The sequence below is a fragment of the Brachionichthys hirsutus genome, chromosome 23 (assembly GCF_040956055.1).
Source record: "Brachionichthys hirsutus isolate HB-005 chromosome 23, CSIRO-AGI_Bhir_v1, whole genome shotgun sequence".
NCBI lineage: Eukaryota > Metazoa > Chordata > Actinopteri > Lophiiformes > Brachionichthyidae > Brachionichthys > Brachionichthys hirsutus.
In genome coordinates, this window is record NC_090919.1 from 6,574,329 (window position 1) to 6,594,268 (window position 19,940).

The 19,940-nt window shown below is 46.4% G+C and overlaps 1 protein-coding gene across 1 annotated transcript in view; it reads right to left on the reverse strand.

Moving 5' to 3' along the window:
- Nucleotides 1-19,940, reverse strand: part of mark2b (MAP/microtubule affinity-regulating kinase 2b) — a 36,887-nt gene that overhangs the window by 3,973 nt on the left and 12,974 nt on the right. The window contains exons 2-18 of the mRNA XM_068755994.1: nucleotides 18,828-18,995; nucleotides 17,483-17,536; nucleotides 15,970-16,018; nucleotides 15,786-15,851; nucleotides 15,599-15,669; nucleotides 14,585-14,641; nucleotides 11,551-11,787; nucleotides 11,189-11,308; nucleotides 10,419-10,521; nucleotides 10,199-10,311; nucleotides 10,002-10,076; nucleotides 9,764-9,821; nucleotides 9,497-9,648; nucleotides 9,319-9,413; nucleotides 6,374-6,526; nucleotides 3,342-3,608; nucleotides 1,717-1,743 (exon numbers count right to left, since the gene is read on the reverse strand). Of these exons, the coding sequence (XP_068612095.1) occupies nucleotides 1,717-1,743; nucleotides 3,342-3,608; nucleotides 6,374-6,526; nucleotides 9,319-9,413; nucleotides 9,497-9,648; nucleotides 9,764-9,821; nucleotides 10,002-10,076; nucleotides 10,199-10,311; nucleotides 10,419-10,521; nucleotides 11,189-11,308; nucleotides 11,551-11,787; nucleotides 14,585-14,641; nucleotides 15,599-15,669; nucleotides 15,786-15,851; nucleotides 15,970-16,018; nucleotides 17,483-17,536; nucleotides 18,828-18,995 (1,865 nt within the window). The remainder of the gene's footprint in view (nucleotides 1-1,716; nucleotides 1,744-3,341; nucleotides 3,609-6,373; nucleotides 6,527-9,318; nucleotides 9,414-9,496; nucleotides 9,649-9,763; nucleotides 9,822-10,001; nucleotides 10,077-10,198; nucleotides 10,312-10,418; nucleotides 10,522-11,188; nucleotides 11,309-11,550; nucleotides 11,788-14,584; nucleotides 14,642-15,598; nucleotides 15,670-15,785; nucleotides 15,852-15,969; nucleotides 16,019-17,482; nucleotides 17,537-18,827; nucleotides 18,996-19,940) is intronic.

Here is a 19,940-nt window from a genome sequence, read left to right on the forward strand (position 1 = left end):
TACTGCATTTACAGCATCGTTGGTAATATACAGGCTGTTTTATACACGCGTTTACTCCTGGAAACGATGCTGCAAGTATCTGCACGAATACCAGCAGAGTTTATTTAAAACAAAAGGTAAAATAAAGTAAATGGAGAAAAGAGGCAGACGACAGCTAAACACGCGGGATGCAGGTGACGAGCAGGACCGGGTCGGTGTCTCGCTTTGAGTCCGTTTAAAGTCCTTCCTGCAACAAAAGCATGGCCGACGAGCAACCGGCAACCAGCGGCCTCAGGCGAGACCGGCGGCTTCAGGTGAGACCGGCGGGCTCGGGCTCAGGCGAGACCGGCGGGCTCGGGCTCAGGTGAGACCGGCGGGCTCGGGCTCAGGCGAGACCGGCGGCTTCAGGTGAGACCGGCGGGCTCGGGCTCAGGTGAGACCGGCGGGCTCGGGCTCAGGCGAGACCGGCGGCTTCAGGTGAGACCGGCGGGCTCGGGCTCAGGTGAGACCGGCGGCCTCAGGTGAAACCATCAAATGAAATTGTGCCGCGTTGCACCTGCACTAAAGCAAGACGTGGGGGGGGTGGAGGCGGGGGAGCGCCCTGATAGAAAAACAAAGGACTGAACTGTGAACACAACGAGGATCATTTAAATGTTAATATTTAAACCTATCTTAAGGCAGATGAACGTTTTCCCTTTCGTATGTGTAGACACATTTTTATGTGTTCTCAAATCTCCTGAAGACCTGGCTACATTAAAAACAACAACAACAACAACCTGGAGGGGGGGGTCTGCATTACAACCGTTAACCACCAGGGGGACCAACAGTCCACGTTACAGGACGGCTGCTTTACGTGCAAACGAGGTGTGTGTAGTCAGCATGTACAAATACTTATGTAAGAAATGTGCACATTGTTGCTGAATCAAAATGTGTGTGTATGTGTGTGTGTGTGTATGTGTGTGCGTGTGTGTGTGTGTGTGTGTGTGCGTGTGTGTGAAGGCCTCTTCCAGCCAGAGTAGGACAAAGCCATCCAGGTCTGTTAGAGAGCCAGAGTGAGAAGAGAGAAATGAAGGACGCGAGTGCAGCCCCCCCCCCCCCCCCCATCCTCTCCATAGCACCTCTACTACTACTAATAATGACTACGAGACGACAGGACACACCTCCAGCCTCCTGTGGTGAGTAAACCGATGCGACAGAGATGAGACGGATCAAAGGGTTTGGTGATCTCCTCCTCCGTGTTAGTACTCCGTTTATCAGACCGAATCGTGGGAGCGATATCTGTACCTGAAGCTCAGGCTGGCTTAACACGGAAAGGGGAGGAGTTAAATAAAACCTCCTCTTAAACCGGGGCGATGCAGTTTGACATCCCGGTGGATGAACGGTAACAAGGGGGACGAAGAGGTGGCCGGGAGGGACGAGAAGGAAGTGGGGTGAGGCGTTACCGTGCTGCACGATGAATAAGTGAGTGAGTGGGTGAGTGGGTGAGTGGGATGTTAGTAAAAATGGATGAAATTAAAACAAGTATGGGCCAAAACATGGCACTTAAACCCAGAAGGCTCCGGAGCCAACCACGGGAAAAAAGGAAAACGGATAAAGTTCAAGGCACGAATGGAAGGTTTCAACGAAAAGCTGCACGCAACACCAAAAAGGGAAGAAATGCAAAAATATATACAAGGAGGAGAATACATGTATGTATTTCAGAGGGGTTATATATTTAGCGTTGGGGGTGTTGCCTACCTTCTTGGAAACCTGAACGAGAGATTTCTACAAAAAAAAAAAGAGGGATAAAGAAAGAAAGAGAAAAGGTTGTATAAAACGTGTAGATTTAACGAGCTTTCTGTAAAAGACAAAAAGCCTGGAGCAGCAAATCAGAACAGAAATATCTCCGTTCAGACCAATCAGGAAAGAGTCTGAGAAAAAACGAGAATATATGAACACACGCACGCACACACACACACACACACACACGCACACGCACGCACGCACGCACACACACGCACGCACACACACACACACACACACACGCACACACACACACGCACGCACGCACACACACGCACGCACAGCACATAGACACGTTTAGTGTCTGTCTCCACCTCTACTTCCTACCAGTGTGCCGAGTTCTGTCTGTGTGATGTGTGTGTGCGTGTGTGTGTGTGTGATGTGTGTGTGTGTGTGTGTGTGTGTGATGTGTATGTGTGTGTGTGTGCGCGCGCGTGCGTGCCAAGGTGTCCCTCCCCAGTCAGGGTATTTATAGTTGAGGGAAAAGTGATATTTCCGGTGTAACCATGGATACTGTCACCACGGAGCTACAGTATCTCTGAGTGGGAGGCCTAGAATGTCTGTACCCTCCGCTTCTCACACACACACACACACGCACACGCACACACACACACACACACACACACACAGGCAAGGAAATCATTTGTCAGTTTGCGTCTTTAAGCTTCTGTGGTAGCCAGAAACACGTCCGTGTACTCTCTTCTTCCAGCATCCTCAGGAGATCTGCTGTACTCTGCAGCACGGAACGGCACGCCGGACCGTTTCAAGCGGCTCCGACTCCGCGGCAGCGATATCTACGGCAGTAGCAACACCTCGTGTGTTTAGAAGCAGACATCAGGACATTGGATGCAGGAACTCGCTTTTGGGTTCCCTTTTTTCTGAGCATATTTATACTTATTCAGTAGAAATCGAAAACCAAATTCAAGAAAAAAAACAAAACAAAACAAAAAAAGAAAACCAAATTCAAGTAGCATTGAAAGACAGGTTGTTGATTTTGGCTGTTTTTAAGAAGCATAAATACAGAATACGATAATCCTTGTTTAGTAATTCGATCCTGAGACACAGGCTCCTCCCCCTCCTATCCTTTGTCGGATCAAAGCTCGACTCCATTCCCAAGGAAAAATAAAACACCATAAAACAAATTTAGATTTCACTGCAATCAGGTACCGATGAGGCGAGAGCCGCGTTCGCGCTGCGACCTGCACCAGAGGGGGCCGAGATGAAATCCAAAATGGCTCCTCGGCCACCACAGCTCCAAACCAAATTACAGAGAAGACGCAGCTGTTCCCTTCCCTCTGAGCAGAGTGACAGCTCAGCACAAGCCCAGCGATCGGGATGGAAACCCGCGATGGAAACCAGCGATGGCGTGGAGGCCGAGCGCATCTTTCCTGGGTTGTAATATCAACCTAGTCATTTTCTGCCTCGGGCCGAAACCTCAACGCTCAGAAAAGGCTCGGAGCGGCAGAAAAGCGGCTTCCACAGTTTTTATTTGTGTGGAAGCTCCGCCCCAAAGCGTCTTATTATCCTAACATTCCCCCCCCTTCCTGGGTTCCCACGCTCACGCCGCTCTTTTCACTCACCTGCGTACAAATTTGGATGTGAATTTGCTGAAAATCCCCGTGGCGCCGTGCGTCCTCCGGGCCTGGCTGTTGCCATGTGACAACGAGGGGGACGCAGGCCCGCCGGGGTAGGCGGAGCCCTGCTGGTCCCGGGCGCCCCGCTGCTGGCCTGCGTGGAATGTGCTGCGGACGCCCACCCCTCGGGAGAAGTTGGCGCGGTCGGACGCGGCCGAGCTGCTGATGTTGTGCGCGGATGGGGAGGCGCCGGGCGCCCGCTGAGGTGGGGCGCTGCACAAACGGAGTCGTGGGAGGAAAGAGGAGAGCAAAAGAGGAAGATGACGGATGAACAGGAGTAAACGAGTCGGGAGGTGGGAGATCGAAGATGATTTCAGGAAGTCAGATTGGGCAGAGTGAGGCATGTGGAGATGGGAGAAGAGCGGGAGAGGAACATCCAATGAGACAAACGGAAACCTTCACCGGAAGGTCATTTATATCTGCTTGTTATGACGCCTCACACAAACCAGAGAGTCGGTTCAGGTCAGCTCAGGTCAGTGGAACAAACAGTGACACAACTATTACACGTCTATTACAAGGCTCTCACACACACACACTGTGTGCATGCACGGTCTGCGCCAGCGTGTGGCGCTAGCACACTCAGAGATAAGACGGGTCAGAAGGGTTCAAGAAATATCATCAAATGATGTTACGACATCAAGCTGGAGCAGAATGTTATGCATGTACAAACTAAAAATATTAAGTAAATCGCTATTCCTCCTCATTTATTCTTGTTTAAACGGGACATGTTATGATAAACTCACTTTTCCCACGTTTCTACTCTATTCTGGTGATTTTGGGTCCTTATCAACCCCAAACAGAGAAATAAACCATCCAGTCGATCCTTTGTAGTTTGGGTCGGTCTGTAATCACCTCCTGAAACACGTCTGGAAGAAACCGCGTCCGTCACGTGGGGCAAACGTGCACAAGACGTGCGTGCGTCCCTGTGTCTGTGCTCGCTTCGCCGTCGCGGTGACGAGGAACTGACTTTTGTTTTTGTCTCCGAACATTTAATCCCAGCCGTCTACATAAAGCGAGAATATCCTTGAACGCAGTCACTCAAAAGGGGTCTTCTGGAAAAACAATTTCACCTTTCATTGACAAATAAACCGGAGAAAAACAGAACAGACGTTTCTCTGTCCCCTCGGATACAACCAATTTGGAAACACAGCAGAGGTGCGGCACAATGAAAAACCCGCTCGTCTCGTTCTGAAACCTTTCAGTTACGGTCCATCGGGTAGATGTGAAGATTGAAGAGCGACTTCTACACAAGGTTTCATTTTGTTCCGCTTTCCGAGGTTCTGAGTCCATTTCCTGGCTTGCGCTAAGTAACCGATGGGTCTATAATATCACTATGGTGATGCCAACGAACTCCTCGTCTCCAAAATACAGCATATAACCTCATTTGTCCTGCGTCCCTCTCACGTCTCCAGCGGTTGGACGCATTGACCAGGTTGACGTCCTCGTCTCCTGCAGCTTTGACTTTATGCATCGGCTGCTCCAAACACTTCAGGACCATTTCTGGATGCTATTTTAATACGCTTCATTAAACTAAGTTCTCTTTCTCGTTCTGCTCTGGATGCTGGAGATGCAGCACAAACAGCTGAGATGTTTGAGCCCGGTGGGCCGTGCCGTGGGACGCGTCCATACGGCGCGCCGCATCAGCTCCGTTTTAAATGATCGTTTATACCGGTATATCAAAATTAACGCCAGACCCTAATGGGAAGCAGAAATTATTAAATAATTAGGAATTATTTTGTAATTAACTAATGCTGTTCACATTTGTTTCTTCTTTATAAAAAGTTAGGAGTCAACCGTTAAAGGTTTTAGCGGTGAATAACCAGTGAAGCAAATGCACGACATGAAAATGAGCCGTGCTGTTGATGTAAAAACACACTCAAATAAAAATCTATTAAGATAAAACTTATTCGACTCAACAACTTGACGGTGAACGCATTTAATTGATCTTTATATTTTTAATAGGATTGTAGGTGATTTTGGGTGAAAACAACTGAAAAATAATCCGCATGATATAAATGAAATGGGAGCATTTTGGGAATTCTTCTGCCATTCGATATATTGTCTCATGTAAATATTCGTTTTAATATAGATTCGATTCAGTAAAAGGAATATTTTACACCTATTTCACTTAATACCGGTAGAGAAACCAAACTTGCATTTTCAAGAGTGGGATACAATTATTTACAGATTTATATGGGCAGGGAAGAAACCAAGAATAAAATAAAAATACCCTAAAATGACCAAAAGAGACATGTGGATGAGACATCATTATAGAGCAGCTCAAACTCTTATTAGTTGGATGGTGTACTCAAAATGGAAAGACACAGAATGGGCAGTGGGAAGGACTCCCGGTACCAGTCGAGGAGAGGAACCAAACTGTTCACATGGTTTGCACATGAACCAGATTGTATATCGGCTAAGATTGACACGCAAGATTCAATCCGATCGGACGGAACAAGGACTCACAACAGAAACTGCACTCTCTTAGATCAGGATAAAGTTTCCAGCTTCCAGAAACTAGAAGATAAACTTCGTCTACAAAGTCTGGATCACTTTAGATATTTATAAGTCAGAGATTACATGAACACTAAATTCCCAACTAAGGGTTAGGATTTTCAAGGAGACGACGGAATACCACTCTCCAAAGGAGAACATCCAGAATACACGCCGCGCTTCAAAATCTTGGAAGTGATCACGCTGTCTATCTTAAGAAAAGATGGGACGCAAAGGGAGGCGTCACAATCACACCTACTGTTCAGAAAACCAGAAAATCCACCGTTTGGTATTCAAAAATGAGCTTCGTTCCAAAACGTAGCTGACCGAGCACGGATGGAACGTGTTCATTTATCCTTCATTTTCCTTTTCTGTCCATCAGGTTCTTGCTGAACGCAAAGATCGTCTGTGTGAGGAGCAGGAAGGGGGGGTGGGGGGGTCGTCAGTCGGTGTCTGTGTGTGCGACAGAGAGAGAAGACACTTGCCTGGGCCGTGGTGCGTGCAGGTCAGAGGGGCATGGATGATTGGACGAGGACAGGGACTTGTGGTGGCGGGAACGCGAAGAGGAGGAGGAGGAGGAGGAGGAGAGGACGGCAGCGGCTGAGGCAGTTGAGGCACGGGAGCCCGGAGTGTTTAGACTGGGTGGAGGGGGGGGGACAGGAGGAGGGACCCCGCCCGATGCAAACACCACACACACAAAACAGATACACAGTCACACACACACACCGGGCGGGGTTTGTGCGTGGGTGGGGAGGTGAGGTGGAGCATGGTTAGAAGCAGCACTTATCAAACACATTAAAGGGGGGGGGGGGGGGGAGGGAGAGAGGAAATACAAGTCCAACAACACAAAGACAACACGAACAGGAAGAAGACGGCTGATTGGATGACACACAAAGGCGGAAAAGAAACGTTCACATTGTTTTATGGGAATAAAGAATCAAGACGAACGGCGTGGACAAAGTCAGGTTTCTAAGATTTCACAAATGAACAGAGCGAGGAAACTAAAACCACGACTAAAGCCACTTTGGGTTCCCCGACAAATACGCGCAATGGGAAGAGTTATTAGCACAACGTGAGGTACTTGGGTTCAAAGTTAACTTAATTATTACATTTCTTACAAACCCTCGCTAAACGTTGTTTGTTTTCAATTTTAATTCACATTTGTTTATTTTCATCTTTTGAGGAGGTTACATTGTTTAAGAGTTTTCTGCTGCAAAGAAGAGTTTGTCATATTTTATATTTTTTATACAGCGGTACTTTGACCTCTGAGCTCCTTAATCTACGACTTTGTCAGTGAAGATGGAGTGAAATCAAATTGATCCTATCTGCTCTCCCGTTAGCACAAATCACCGGCTCTCAATACAATTTATAAAACCAGTTGATTTCTTTACATTCTCTATTTTAACATTTTTATACAATAATTGACATGTATAGACTTTTTTTTTTCACTTAAAAACTGGTAATAAAATCAGGTTGTTGTTTGGCCTTTCAGTTAATATAAATGAGGAACATTTATTAGATGTGAGCAAATTGAGTTACAAGTTAGGTCACGGAACAAATGAAATTTAATGTATTTATTTATTTCTCATGCCGTCATTAAACTGCTTGTTTTCATCGTAAATTAACATCTTGGGTCTGCAAAAAATTGCTTCTTTTCAGAAAGTACCTCGTGTTTTATGGACCAAATGGTTTATCAATCAACATTAAACTATAATAATAAAAAGCATTCCTTGTAATTCTAGAGCACAAACCATTCAAATCAGCATCATCCGTATTATATTCTCTTCTTCTGGTAGACGAATACCTGAGACAGCAGTTTAGCACATTTAAGCTACATTCTACACTTTAATTTGACTTTCTTAGAAACCAAGTTTAACATTTAAGATCTAGAAATACGTTTTTCATGCTTGCCGTATTTCTTGAACCCTCGATCAGCGAAGACGCTTTGGGTTACGAAGCTATCCAAGAAATGGACAGCTGTGATTGGACTGTATCCAGAACTATCCACACACAGAAACAGAGCCAGAGACGGGGAAGGACGGCACCAGAGGAAGACCAAGATGAAGGGGAGACGGCAAGTTAATGAGGAATGATAGAGACATTTTTAGAGGACGACCAAAGAACTGCTAACAGAGAAAACAAACAGGATTTAGAAGAGCTAGCGATGGAAAAACACGTCCACTGTCCAGTAGATCTCGTCTGCGGCTTGAGTATGTGTAACATGTATGTTTACACCGAGTATATATTTCTGTCTGTGTGTAAACCTACTATGAGGCGGGCACAGGGATCATAGAGTACCACCGAGAGTAAATATTCCATCACAAGTCTTCTTAATCTCCTTAGAGACTAAAAAGTAATGAGTAGACAGATTAATACAAAAGACAAGGGGGGGGGGGGGGGGGGGGGGTCAAGCTGGGAAAAGAATACGCGGGGGTGCCAAGAATATTTAAGTGACTTTAGATCCACTGGGACAGGAACTCATGCAGAAGTAAAAGAACACCGAACCAAAGGTAGAGAGGACACAAAGGGAGCGACGGGTACAAGTACACAAACGTCACAGCAGCAATGATCAAATCACGTCAATAACACCGTTAGCAGAGTTTACCATGGCTTAAGACAGTATTAAGAACAGGGCTGCTTCAAATGACCACGCCTTTTATCATCGCAGAGTACGCTGGGGTCACGAGGAAAAAGATTTCCCAGAATAGACCTGACTTTAAAGCCAAACGCAGATCGGGTTTATTTTCTTACACGTTGGCTACGAGGTCATTTGAGACAACGTCCAGGTCAAAGCGCTCAGAACGGACGCTGCATCGTAGACGGGGGTCAGGGTTGAGCATATGGCTGCTTAAGCGTGAGTGTGTGTGTGCGTGTGTGTGTGCGTGTGTGTGTGTGCGTGTGCGCGTGTGTGTGTGGACACGGATGAGATGTGACAGGGAATCGGGGCAGAGGATTGATCAATGAATTGCATTTAAAGGGGAGACGATAAACTCCACTAGATCACAGTTCCATGTCAGGGACGCTTGATGTTAGGCCGAATCCACCGATAGACTCCATTTCATTCCCCCCCCCCCCTTCTGTCGTCTTTATTCCCATCTCTACCCAGCTGTCCCTGGTATTCTGTATAGGGAAGTAAAGTTATTTTAAATACGAATGTTTTATTTATTACTAAAAAGAAGAAACAGACCCTGCCCTGGGGGGGGGGGGGCAGCTGGCTGGACTCTGGAGCCGAACAGCCAAGGATCGGGCTTGGAGGGTAGCGTCATTCACAAACCGAGCTGACCGTGTGTGTGCGTGTGCGTGCGTGTGTGTGTGCGTGTGCGCGTGTGCGTGCGTGCGTGCGTGTGCGTGTGTGCGTGTGTGCGCGTGTGCGCGTGTGCGTGTGTGCGTGTGCGTGTGCGTGTGCGTGTGCGTGTGCGTGTGCACCTACCTATCCTTGCCGTTCTGGATGCCCTGGCCCAGCGTGGCTCTTTCAGTCAGAGGCGAGTTTCGACTGCGACCTGTACCAGTGGACAGGATGCTATTCTGCAGGGTGAGAGGAAGAAAATAAAAGCATGAGGACCGATCAGAGGACACGAGGGAACGGTGCAGGGAACAGAATTACACACCGTTGAGGGCGTGGCGCTCTTCTTGCGGTCAGAGGGGACCAGGGGGCTGGCTGGGACCCTGGAGGCAGAGCTGCCTGATGAACCTTTCCTCGCAGAATCCTCTCCGGCTGTCCTATTGTCTGACTGACCCCCCCTCTTAGAGTAAGAGGAGCCTTTGAAGGAAAACCAGAAAGGATCAGAGAGAGAGAAACCTCCGGCGACATCCTCTGTGCATCATCATCATCATTATCATCCTCCTCATCCAGCCCTAGCAGGAGTCAGTCTCACCCTGGTCGGGGGCCCTGCGGCTCTGAGGCTTCTGGTTGGACGACACACTGCGTTGTACCTGAGAGAGGAAGGTGAACAGAGCAGTGAGGCGTTCTGGTTAACTTTGAGTTCCAGTGTAAAACCCGAAATGTCCGACATCAAAGCAGGCGTCCACGTTGTGGAGAGAATGTCCAGTACATGTTGGGGGGGGGGGGCGCATTATGCGTTAGCAGACGGAGTTTATGTGTTCTCATTGTACCTTGTGAGGCGGAGAGTGGGCGTTAATGTTGCTTACATCACTTCCTGGCCGGGGCTTGATGCAAGCTTCATCCAGCTGAGGGGAAGGAACAAACAACAACACAGATTTAAAGATGGGACACCTTCAGAGGTAGGTGCTCGTTGTGTTATTGGTGTGTGCGTGTGTGTGCGTGTGTGTGTGTGTAGGAAGCAACGCACCTCAGAGTTCCTATAGTCCAGAAGCAGATATGCAGCCATGACATCGTTGTACTTCTGGTTCACCAGCGAATCCTGGATCTCCTCATTAGAGAATCCCATCTGCAGCATGATGTCTGCGTACGCAAAGTCAGTCCAGAAATACGCGGCTGAGTCTCAGCACGGCCGCGCGAGCCAAATAAAGAACTTCCTATATGTCTTTGGGGTGTATTTCTGTGCCAACCTGTCCTCCTGGGGTCCTTGTAATCTGGTTGGGGCTCAATGTAGGGCTTGAGTTCTTCCTCCTCGTGGCCCACGTTCATCCACCGGTCCCTCATTATCTGCTGCTGGCACAAAGGCCGACGGGAGGCATGAGACAACAAATTAGGAAGGGCGATCACAGAGTTAAAGAAACGAGTATAAACAGTGCGATCAGGAAGAACAAATCAATGACTCTGCATCCATTGCGTCATGAAATAACGACGGTAAAAAACGTTTATATTCAAGCAAAGACGTTAACTGATTCAAACTAGAGCAATCACAAGAGCGCCAAAGGGATCGATATATTGGTTTCTTTGAAGTGCAGATCGTCGAGATTCACTGACGATAGGAGTGAAAGGTAACGCTAACGCTAACGCTAACCTTCCTTCCGTGCTCCTGACTGCATTGACTTGATGAAGCTGAGCAGCGATGCTGACACTCAAAAGCTAACGATGGTGGAAGTTAGTTTCTTTGGCCGTGCCTTTAATAACTTCCTTTTAAAGCTAGAGAACATTCATTTCCCTTTATATCCCTTTATATACACGTTTTATTTTTTTTAACCACAGATCCCAAACTAACAAACCCTTTAAAAACACTTAATAGCAACAACACAAAACTTGTCCCATGGTTTTGTACCACGTGCAACGCACAGCAATCTATAAAAATGATCAAATCAAAGCCAGTCGGAGTGCTCAGTCAGCAAGTTTCACGATGACAATGCAACAATGTCTTCCCCGTTTGTCAGCGCGTTACCTCAAGGCTGCCTCTTTTGGATGGGTTCAGGATGAGGAATTTTTTGAGCAAGTTCTCGCAGTCCGTGGACATGTAGAAAGGAATCCTATATTTACCGCGCAGCACACGCTCCCTCAATTCCTGTTGAGGGACAAGGGCAAGGAAGGTCAACAGTGGCAAACTAACCCCCCCCCCCACACACACACACACACACACACACACACACGACCGACCGCTACACGCTCACATTTAGTTTTTGCATTCTGTGCAGTTGGAATAGAAACCTGCATGACAAATACAGCAAACACCCACGGCTACAAATACTCGCTTATATAATTACACAAGGACAAACAAACACTCGCAATTTCCCTCTCCTGTCTGACCTTGAGGTTCTGGCCGTCAAAGGGCAGCGAGCCGCTAACCAGTGTGTAAAGGATCACGCCCAGACTCCAGACGTCCACCTCAGGCCCGTCGTACTTCTTTCCTTGGAAGAGCTCTGGGGCAGCGTAGGGCGGGGAGCCGCAGAACGTGTCCAGCTTGTTCCCAAGAGTGAACTCATTACTGAAGCCGAAGTCCGCTATCTTGATGTTCATGTCTGCATCCAGCAGCAGGTTCTCGGCCTGCAGGCAGACGTGGAGAGCAGGACGGGGGAGAGGCAAATAAAATGAGGATTCGTTTGCTCGACTTTCTGCCAGAATCACCACAAAAAGAAAGTATTATATTTAGGACCTAGTTTAAGTAAAATGATGATGTTGCTATTCCTTCCTCTACTAGTACTGAAAGTCACAAAGTTTGAAGAGTTTAGCGTGAAATAAAAGGACCACCACATCATCCAGTGTTGGCGTAACAGATACTTTATACGCCGTGAATTAGTTGAAATGTAATACATTTCAGAGTCTGCAGCCCACAGAAAGTGATCTGCAGTTTATTCCTGTCTGTGTGTGAGCATATCCCTATGCTTAAAGTGAGCCAGTGAGCAAGGAGGCTGTGGTTGCTTAGCGACAGGTGCACTGTGCTTTTCACTCGCCATGAATCCGGCTTCTGTGCGTTTGAACGTGCACATTAAATACCACACTGGCATCATCTCCAAGCTGTGACCCAAGAAACAAGTTCAAAACAAAGGAACACTTCGGCCGTCCTTTTCTAAATGTCTCCACGTCTGCGAGTCGAGCCGCTCCCTCCTATTCTTGTGTTGCCGTCACATTGCTCATTTTAACAGGGTCACATGCTTCGGCTGGAATCAGGTAGACCTTTCTGCTTACAGAAATGACATCATACTTTAAACCGCATCAGAGGGCGTTTAAAATCTGCTTCGACTACTCCAAAGCAGGACGCACAACATTTGGACGGATATTACAAGCATGCAGCAAAAACTAAACACAAAAATGGTCCCAATATAATCCTATAAATACCTACCATCCTACCATAAAGTTATATTTTCATGCAACGTGTAACTCCAGGTTGTTTAGTTGTGTTCTGAGTTGAAAGCTTGCACTAAGTGTCAAGACAACATGTGGACACGAGGTCAATGCAGTTTGGTCCACATTTGGTTTGTACTGAGAAATGATTTGAGCACATAATTATCAACATGGTGTATGTCTGAAAGTCATCAGACATTTTAATAACATAAGGGGTTGTCGTAGTTTAAAATATCTATTTAAATTGGGCATGTAATTTTATGTGTTTTTGCACAAAACGGGCGTGAAGAGGTCAACAATCCAACAGCTTAGTACGGTACAGCAGGATAAGTTGAGAAACACATTTGCTGCTGTATTAGATTTATTTTTCTTTTTTTTACCGGGTAACACAAAGTCAGTGATTCTAGCGAGCCTGTAAAATGCAGGTCGGCCATCCTGAAATAATGTATGCACCGGATTTGATGTTATTTATTACCCCCAGATAGAGAGAGATTATTATTAGAATGTGCAGGATTGCATGTTACAATAATGAAACCAAAAAAGACTTTGTTTCCTGGGCCGGTTCTGTCAATCAAACGCATGTCTCGTCTGCCTGCTGGCACAATAAGAGGATTTACAACTCTGTAATTCTATGAAGCAGAAAGACCTGGAAGGGTTAGAACTGTGTGAGCGTGTTGTATTTAATCATCTTCTGATCTAATCAAAGACGTGAAAAACAAATACAGTTAATACCTTGCGGTTGTATGCGAGTATAAAATATAAGTTTCCATTGATCCCTGTCGAGCAGTGAGGTGAGGTCATGAACCCGACAGAGCAGCTCATTGACCATTTGAATGGCAGCAGTTAACAGGTTGTATTAAAAGTATCGTGTCTTTGCAACACATCTGAAACATGCTCTCCGTCTCCCCTTCTGTTCCTGGGTGAAGGTGCAGCATCAGGGATTCTAATACTGGCATTGTCCGGAACATTGTGACGCCCGAGTCAAGCTGACCTTTGATGTTTTTGATAAATTCAGCTTGAGCTGCATTTTTAACGCCAGAAAAATATTTTGTGAGGTCAAAGTGATCTGATTTCAGACTCATTAGAGATTTGTGTAAGATGGCGGAAGTGGAAGGATGCGGATGAGTGGCCTCTGTAGGCCCGTCTGCCTGGATGTTCATCTCCCTGAAACGGATAACTGACACATTAATAAAAATGAGACCGTTAAATCACGGAAGGCCTCTGGAGTTTGATTTTGCAACGTGGATTCTGAAGTTTGGCGCGTTGCCTCGGCAAATAATCAATGAAAACAAAGCTGTGATTGAAGACGGCCAAAGAGAGATCCCCTCAGGGAATAGGAAAGAAGGTTAATCAGCTTGACAACACCATAAACAGCATCTCTAAGCAATATAGTGAGACGCAACGAAGAGTGGGTCAAGCTAAAGATGAATTAGAACAATTGTGTCTTCACCACAATCCAAGACGGATTCCATGGGAAAGAAAGAGCAGCGAAATCTGACTGTTAGAGTTCAGGAAAGACCTAAAGAAACTGACAGGATCCCTAAACTATCCGGGAGAGACGCCTTTCTTGAGCTGCCGTGCGTTGAGGAGAGCATCAAGATGAGAGAACTGACTCTGAAGCGACCGGCCGTAATGAAATTCCTGAATTACCGAGACGAAACGAAGGTCCTCCGGCCGGAACAGGAGGAAAGAGAGCGCTGGTTTAAACTCAACAAGCCAGTTCCTCCTCCTTTTGCATCACACCATTTTGAAATTATTAGTCTTTGAGAAAAAATCAATTCAAATCAGAAGTAAATGGCCGAGATGTAAATACGCCAAAAAAGATCAACAGAGGTATAAAAATAAATGAGGGGCAGACGACGAGAGGAATTTGATCAGGGAAACACAGACGTGTGTGTGTTTATGTTCCAGACAATATTCCATGTTAGTGAATAACCTGCACATTCCTTCACGTTAGATCCAGGCATGAAGATGACTGTATTTAAAAGCGTGTGCTCACCTTGAGGTCTCTATGCACTATACACTTCTGATGGCAATACTGCACTGCTGACACAATCTGCAGAGAGAGAATATGTTTAGTCTGACTGGAATAAAGGAAGGAAGAATCCATCACTAAAATATTGGAGTTCTAAGGGCTGCATTCATTTATTTGTTTGTTTGTCTGCTGGTTGGTTGATTTAATAGGTTTTCCTGCACAGATGTTACAAAACCACCCAAATAAAAAAACAAGGTCAATTTATGGATTACAATGTTATTTATCATGAATGAACATGCAGCAAAAAAGGAAGAGGAAAATGTTTATGTGAAGAAAACATTATTTGGGACGCAATATAGAAATGTTCAGTCCCAAAATAAATCAAACAATGCAGAGACTATTAAGAAAGCACACATACACACAAAATGAAACTAAAGATCAAAACATTTTCAGAACGAAACATTTGTTTGAGAAATACAAATATATAGTACGTACAGTAAACGTTTTCCTGTTAATAATGTTAAGGCGTGCAGGTCGAGGAAAGAGCCGCTTGGAGTGCAGAAGAACAAATATTCTACTCGTGCTGTCTTTAGCCTCTCATGCTGCTTTATTGGATAGCTTAGCACAGCGGAACGGCAGCGGCTACATGTAGCAACAGGAAGAAACAAAACCCAAAAGGGACGTGACGTTTATGCTCCTACAAAATAAAAGCCTCTTTTTACACAGAGAATAAGAGTGCTATAAAACAAACGCTTAACAAATAAACATGATAGCTTTTAGAAATAACCAATTTTATTTTAATGATCAACCTACGAGGTTGAACACATGAGAAATGATTAATAGCGACTCGCGCGTATTTCACAGTTCCTCCGACCACGCCCCTTCGTCTTGCGCCGTTTCAAGGCGCGTTCAAGTGCAAAAAAAAATCTGAAATTGCAGTAAAAAACTCCGCGAAGCAGCGAAGTCGTACAAAATGAACCGCATTATATCGAGGGACTACTGTACACAAACTTAAGCGCACACGCAAAACACACCTACCTGTCGGAATTTGGCACGGGCTTCCTTCTCCTTCATCCTACCATGGGCCACCAAGTAATCAAAGACCTCTCCTGGGAGAGGAGAGGAAGGAGAGGAAGAGGAGGACAATAGTTTTAGCGGTGGAACCTGGCGCTTGCCTCCTGAACCGGTTCAGTGGGACGTTGAACAAAGTACTGCGCACACTTACCTCCACTAGCGTACTCCATTACTAGGTACAAAGTCTTCTCTGTCTCTATCACCTCAAAGAGCTTGACTAGAAGGGGAGAGGGGAAAAACAAAACAACAACGTTAAGGACACGAGAGAAACAATATGATGGATCATGGCTTCAGCACACAACCCTGACGCTAACTCACATTTGAGTGTGACTCACCGATGTTTGGGTGATTCAACATCTTCATAATCCTCACCTCACGGAAGAGCTGTGAAAAAGAAATACACACTGCTGTGTGAAATAAGCCATCGGACGGCGACTGAGCGCTCGCTGCCTCTATTCCTGAGGACTTTCAACGGAAACAAGACCGCAAGGGCTTTTTTGAAATGAGACAGGCTGTTTGACTGTACTTGTACTGTAATACATGCTGGTTTGACTGTACTTTTACTGCTCTAATATTCTATCCAATAAATATATTCATCGTCAGACAACAGTTGTGTGTTGTTGTTCCGAGCCTCATTCTTTCATGCTCTACAAATTCTTGTGCTAATTAATGCCATCTTAAACTACAGACCTGTAATTTCTTGTATCGCGTGCAAAGCATCCGGAATCAATATTTGTGTCGGGTAGAATCATTCACTTTTTAAAAGCGAGCGTCCCAAATTACGTCAGAATTCAATTCGAAGTCAATCCAGAATAATCATCGTTAGTCGGGGCAAACAGACCGAGAAGCCGTGTCTGCTGGAAGTCGGGGATCGTTTCATCTTTCAGAATTAAATTGCTGGTATTGTTCTACAATTGCATTTTTCTGAAGATCAAAATAGTGCATACAAAGTACTAATTGAAACATGTCGAGCTCGGCATGTCTGTTTCTGTGGTGAAGGACTGAAGAGATGCTTTTCATTCATGAGGAATTATTTCCGTCCTTCCTAACCGACACTTTCTGTTAAATGAGCATCTTCCCACTCAAAGTAAGGCCGCGTGACCTTTGACATTAATCACGGGACTTGCGGCTTTGGCGTGCATCGACATCTTCTTGTCACGGATTCTGCGATTCCGTGATTAATGTTTGTGGCTGTACGAGCGTGTGTGTGTGTGTGTGTGTGTGTGTGTGTGTGTGTGTGTGTGTGTGTGTGTACGCCTTTATGGTTAGCATGTGTGCATGGACGTGGACAGACCCCACCCTGCCGCGATCAAAAAGGAGTAATTGCAGCTTGTTTCCTGTAATTAAAACTCTCGCTGAAAACTCGACCACTTCAGAAAGACTGAAAAAGACGGAGAGCGAGAGAGAGACGGAAAGAGAGACGGAAAGAGAGACGGAAAGAGAGACGGAAAGAAAGACGGAAAGAAAGACGGAAAGAAAGACGGAAAGAAAGACGGAAAGAGACGGAAAGAAAGACGGAAAGAGACGGAAAGAGAGACGGAAAGAGAGACGGAAAGAGACGGAAAGAGAGACGGAAAGAGAGACGGAAAGAGAGACGGAAAGAAAGACGGAAAGAGACGGAAAGAGAGACGGAGAGACGGAAAGAGAAAGGGAAAGAGAGACGGAAAGAGACGGAAAGAGAGACGGAAACAGACGGAAAGAGAGACGGAAAGAGAGACGGAAAGAGACGGAAAGAGAGACGGAAAGAGACGGAAAGAGAGACGGAAAGAGAGACGGAAAGAGAGACGGAAAGAGAGACGGAAAGAGAGACGGAAAGAGAGACGGAAAGAGAGATGGAAAGAGACCAACCTTCTGCAAACTGGAGGAGTTGAGCTGCGTCTTATCGATGATCTTTACAGCCACCTAGAAACAAAACAAGAACTTGTTAATCTATCAGTACATTTATTACACGAGCAGCACTGGGTTGGACGCACAACATACAGACATCGGGGGGGACGACACACGCACAAGCAGAATAATGCGCCCTCACAGCATCAAGTGCTGAACACAATCCCAGCAGGTGACGGCTGCATAATAGGGCAGGAACACAAACACAAACACACACACACACTGGGGGCTGAGGAACGGTTCAGATTGGGAAGAGACACAAAACGGAATGGGAACGAGAGCGGGAAATAAAAACAAAGGCTGATGGGAGAATAGTCAAAAAGTTATGGAAGAATAGGGAGGACAAAGGAAACAAAGAAAACGATCTGCATGCCCTCTGACTCCGCCTTGTTTCCGTGCACGTCACATGGCGTGCTATCAGGGCGCCGGGCAGAGCGCTGTAACACATTGACAGAACGCTCAGAGTTCACTGGCTGGACTTTCCTTAAAGGCACAGCAAGCTGGAGCCATTCCAGGTTCTCGATTGCAGCTGATGGTGATCTAATGTGCAGTCGTCTCAAAAGGCGTGCGAGCAGGAACCAGAACAAACACACGGCGGATCCTCACCAAGGGACAGGAACCAGAACAAACACACGGCGGATCCTCACCAAGGGACAGGAACCAGAACAAACACACGGCGGATCCTCACAGCAGGAACCAGAACAAACACACGGCGGATCCTCACCAAGGGACAGGAACCAGAACAAACACACGGCGGATCCTCACAGCAGGAACCAGAACAAACACACGGTGGATCCTCACAGCAGGAACCAGAACAAACACACGGCGGATCCTCACCAAGGGACAGGAACCAGAACAAACACACGGCGGATCCTCACAGCAGGAACCAGAACAAACACACGGCGGATCCTCACAGCAGGAACCAGAACAAACACACGGCGGATCCTCACCAAGGGACAGGAACCAGAACAAACACACGGCGGATCCTCACAGCAGGAACCAGAACAAACACACGGCGGATCCTCACAGCAGGAACCAGAACAAACACACGGCGGATCCTCACAGCAGGAACCAGAACAAACACACGGCGGATCCTCACCAAGGGACAGGAACCAGAACAAACACACGGCGGATCCTCACCAAGGGAGATTCACACTTCAGCTTCAGCTAAACATTTACGCCTCTTTTCTTTTTACTACATTTAGAAAAGCACGGCTTTGTTTCTACTCCAACAGCAGAGCGCCAGTCACTCTCTCAGTGGTACTCAAGGACAGATTCATGTACACAGTCTAGTATTCGCGTATACCTCTTTTCCGGTGAGGACGTGCCGTGCCAGCTTGACCTTGGCGAAGTTGCCTTTGCCGATGGTTTTCAGTAACCGATAGTTGCCGATGTGCGGCTGATCGTCTGACGTGGTCGTGGCAACAGAGTTCCGACATCGTGACATGCTGGAGCGGCCAGATGACTTGGATTCCTGATGAGAGAGGGGGGTGGGGGGGGTCAGGGGCAATACTTTAACACAAGAATGTTTGATGAACAAGTACTAGAACAATGACGGTAGAAGTAAAAATACATGAAATGGTGATATTGGCCCGGACAGCTTCGTTTGTATGATCGATGAGGAACACTGAGCAGGGAAGGGGTTAATCTCCACAAAACATCCAATGAGACGTGAAGAATATTTTTAAAACAAAACAGAACGCTAAAACGTGCACATGAATCTACAGCTGCTGTTGGAAAATGCACTCCCAACCCCTGGTAGGGTTTTTATCAGATTTTATAAACATTGCCTCATGCTCATAATCACAACTCCATTCATGTAATTCCTAACATTCAATTCATGCTATTCCTGATAGTACTTGACAAAATGCTCTCTGTAGGCGCATAAGGCACCACGAAGCCTCACCAAACGCAGGAACAATGCAGCGATCCGATCCGTCACACCAAAACGCCCTATTCGTGGTTAATGCTTCACTCAACCCACACACAATATCCATCCTTTGGTAAGACCTTCATATTTGGCTTCAGAAGAATAACTTCATACAATATTCTATGAACAATAAACCTTAAACCCTATTCATTCATCTTCCTGACCGCTTTTGTCGGTTACCGGGTCACGCTGGAGCCCATCCCAGCAGTCATCGGGTGAGAGGCAGGGTACACCCTGGACAAGCCGCCAGTTCATCGCAGCGCCACACACACACATGGTGGTGGGAGGGAGCCGGAGAACCCGGAGAGAACCCACGCAGACACGGTGAGAACAAATTCAAACAAATAGGAGAATATCTCTCTGCTCTCTCTCTATTGGGGAGCTATTAGTGTGCAGAATTATGCAGCTAAAAGGAACATTCCCATCGCATTGGTTTATTTCCATCTGTCAAAGCAAGAATTTAGAAAAACTCAACATTTACAAATACAC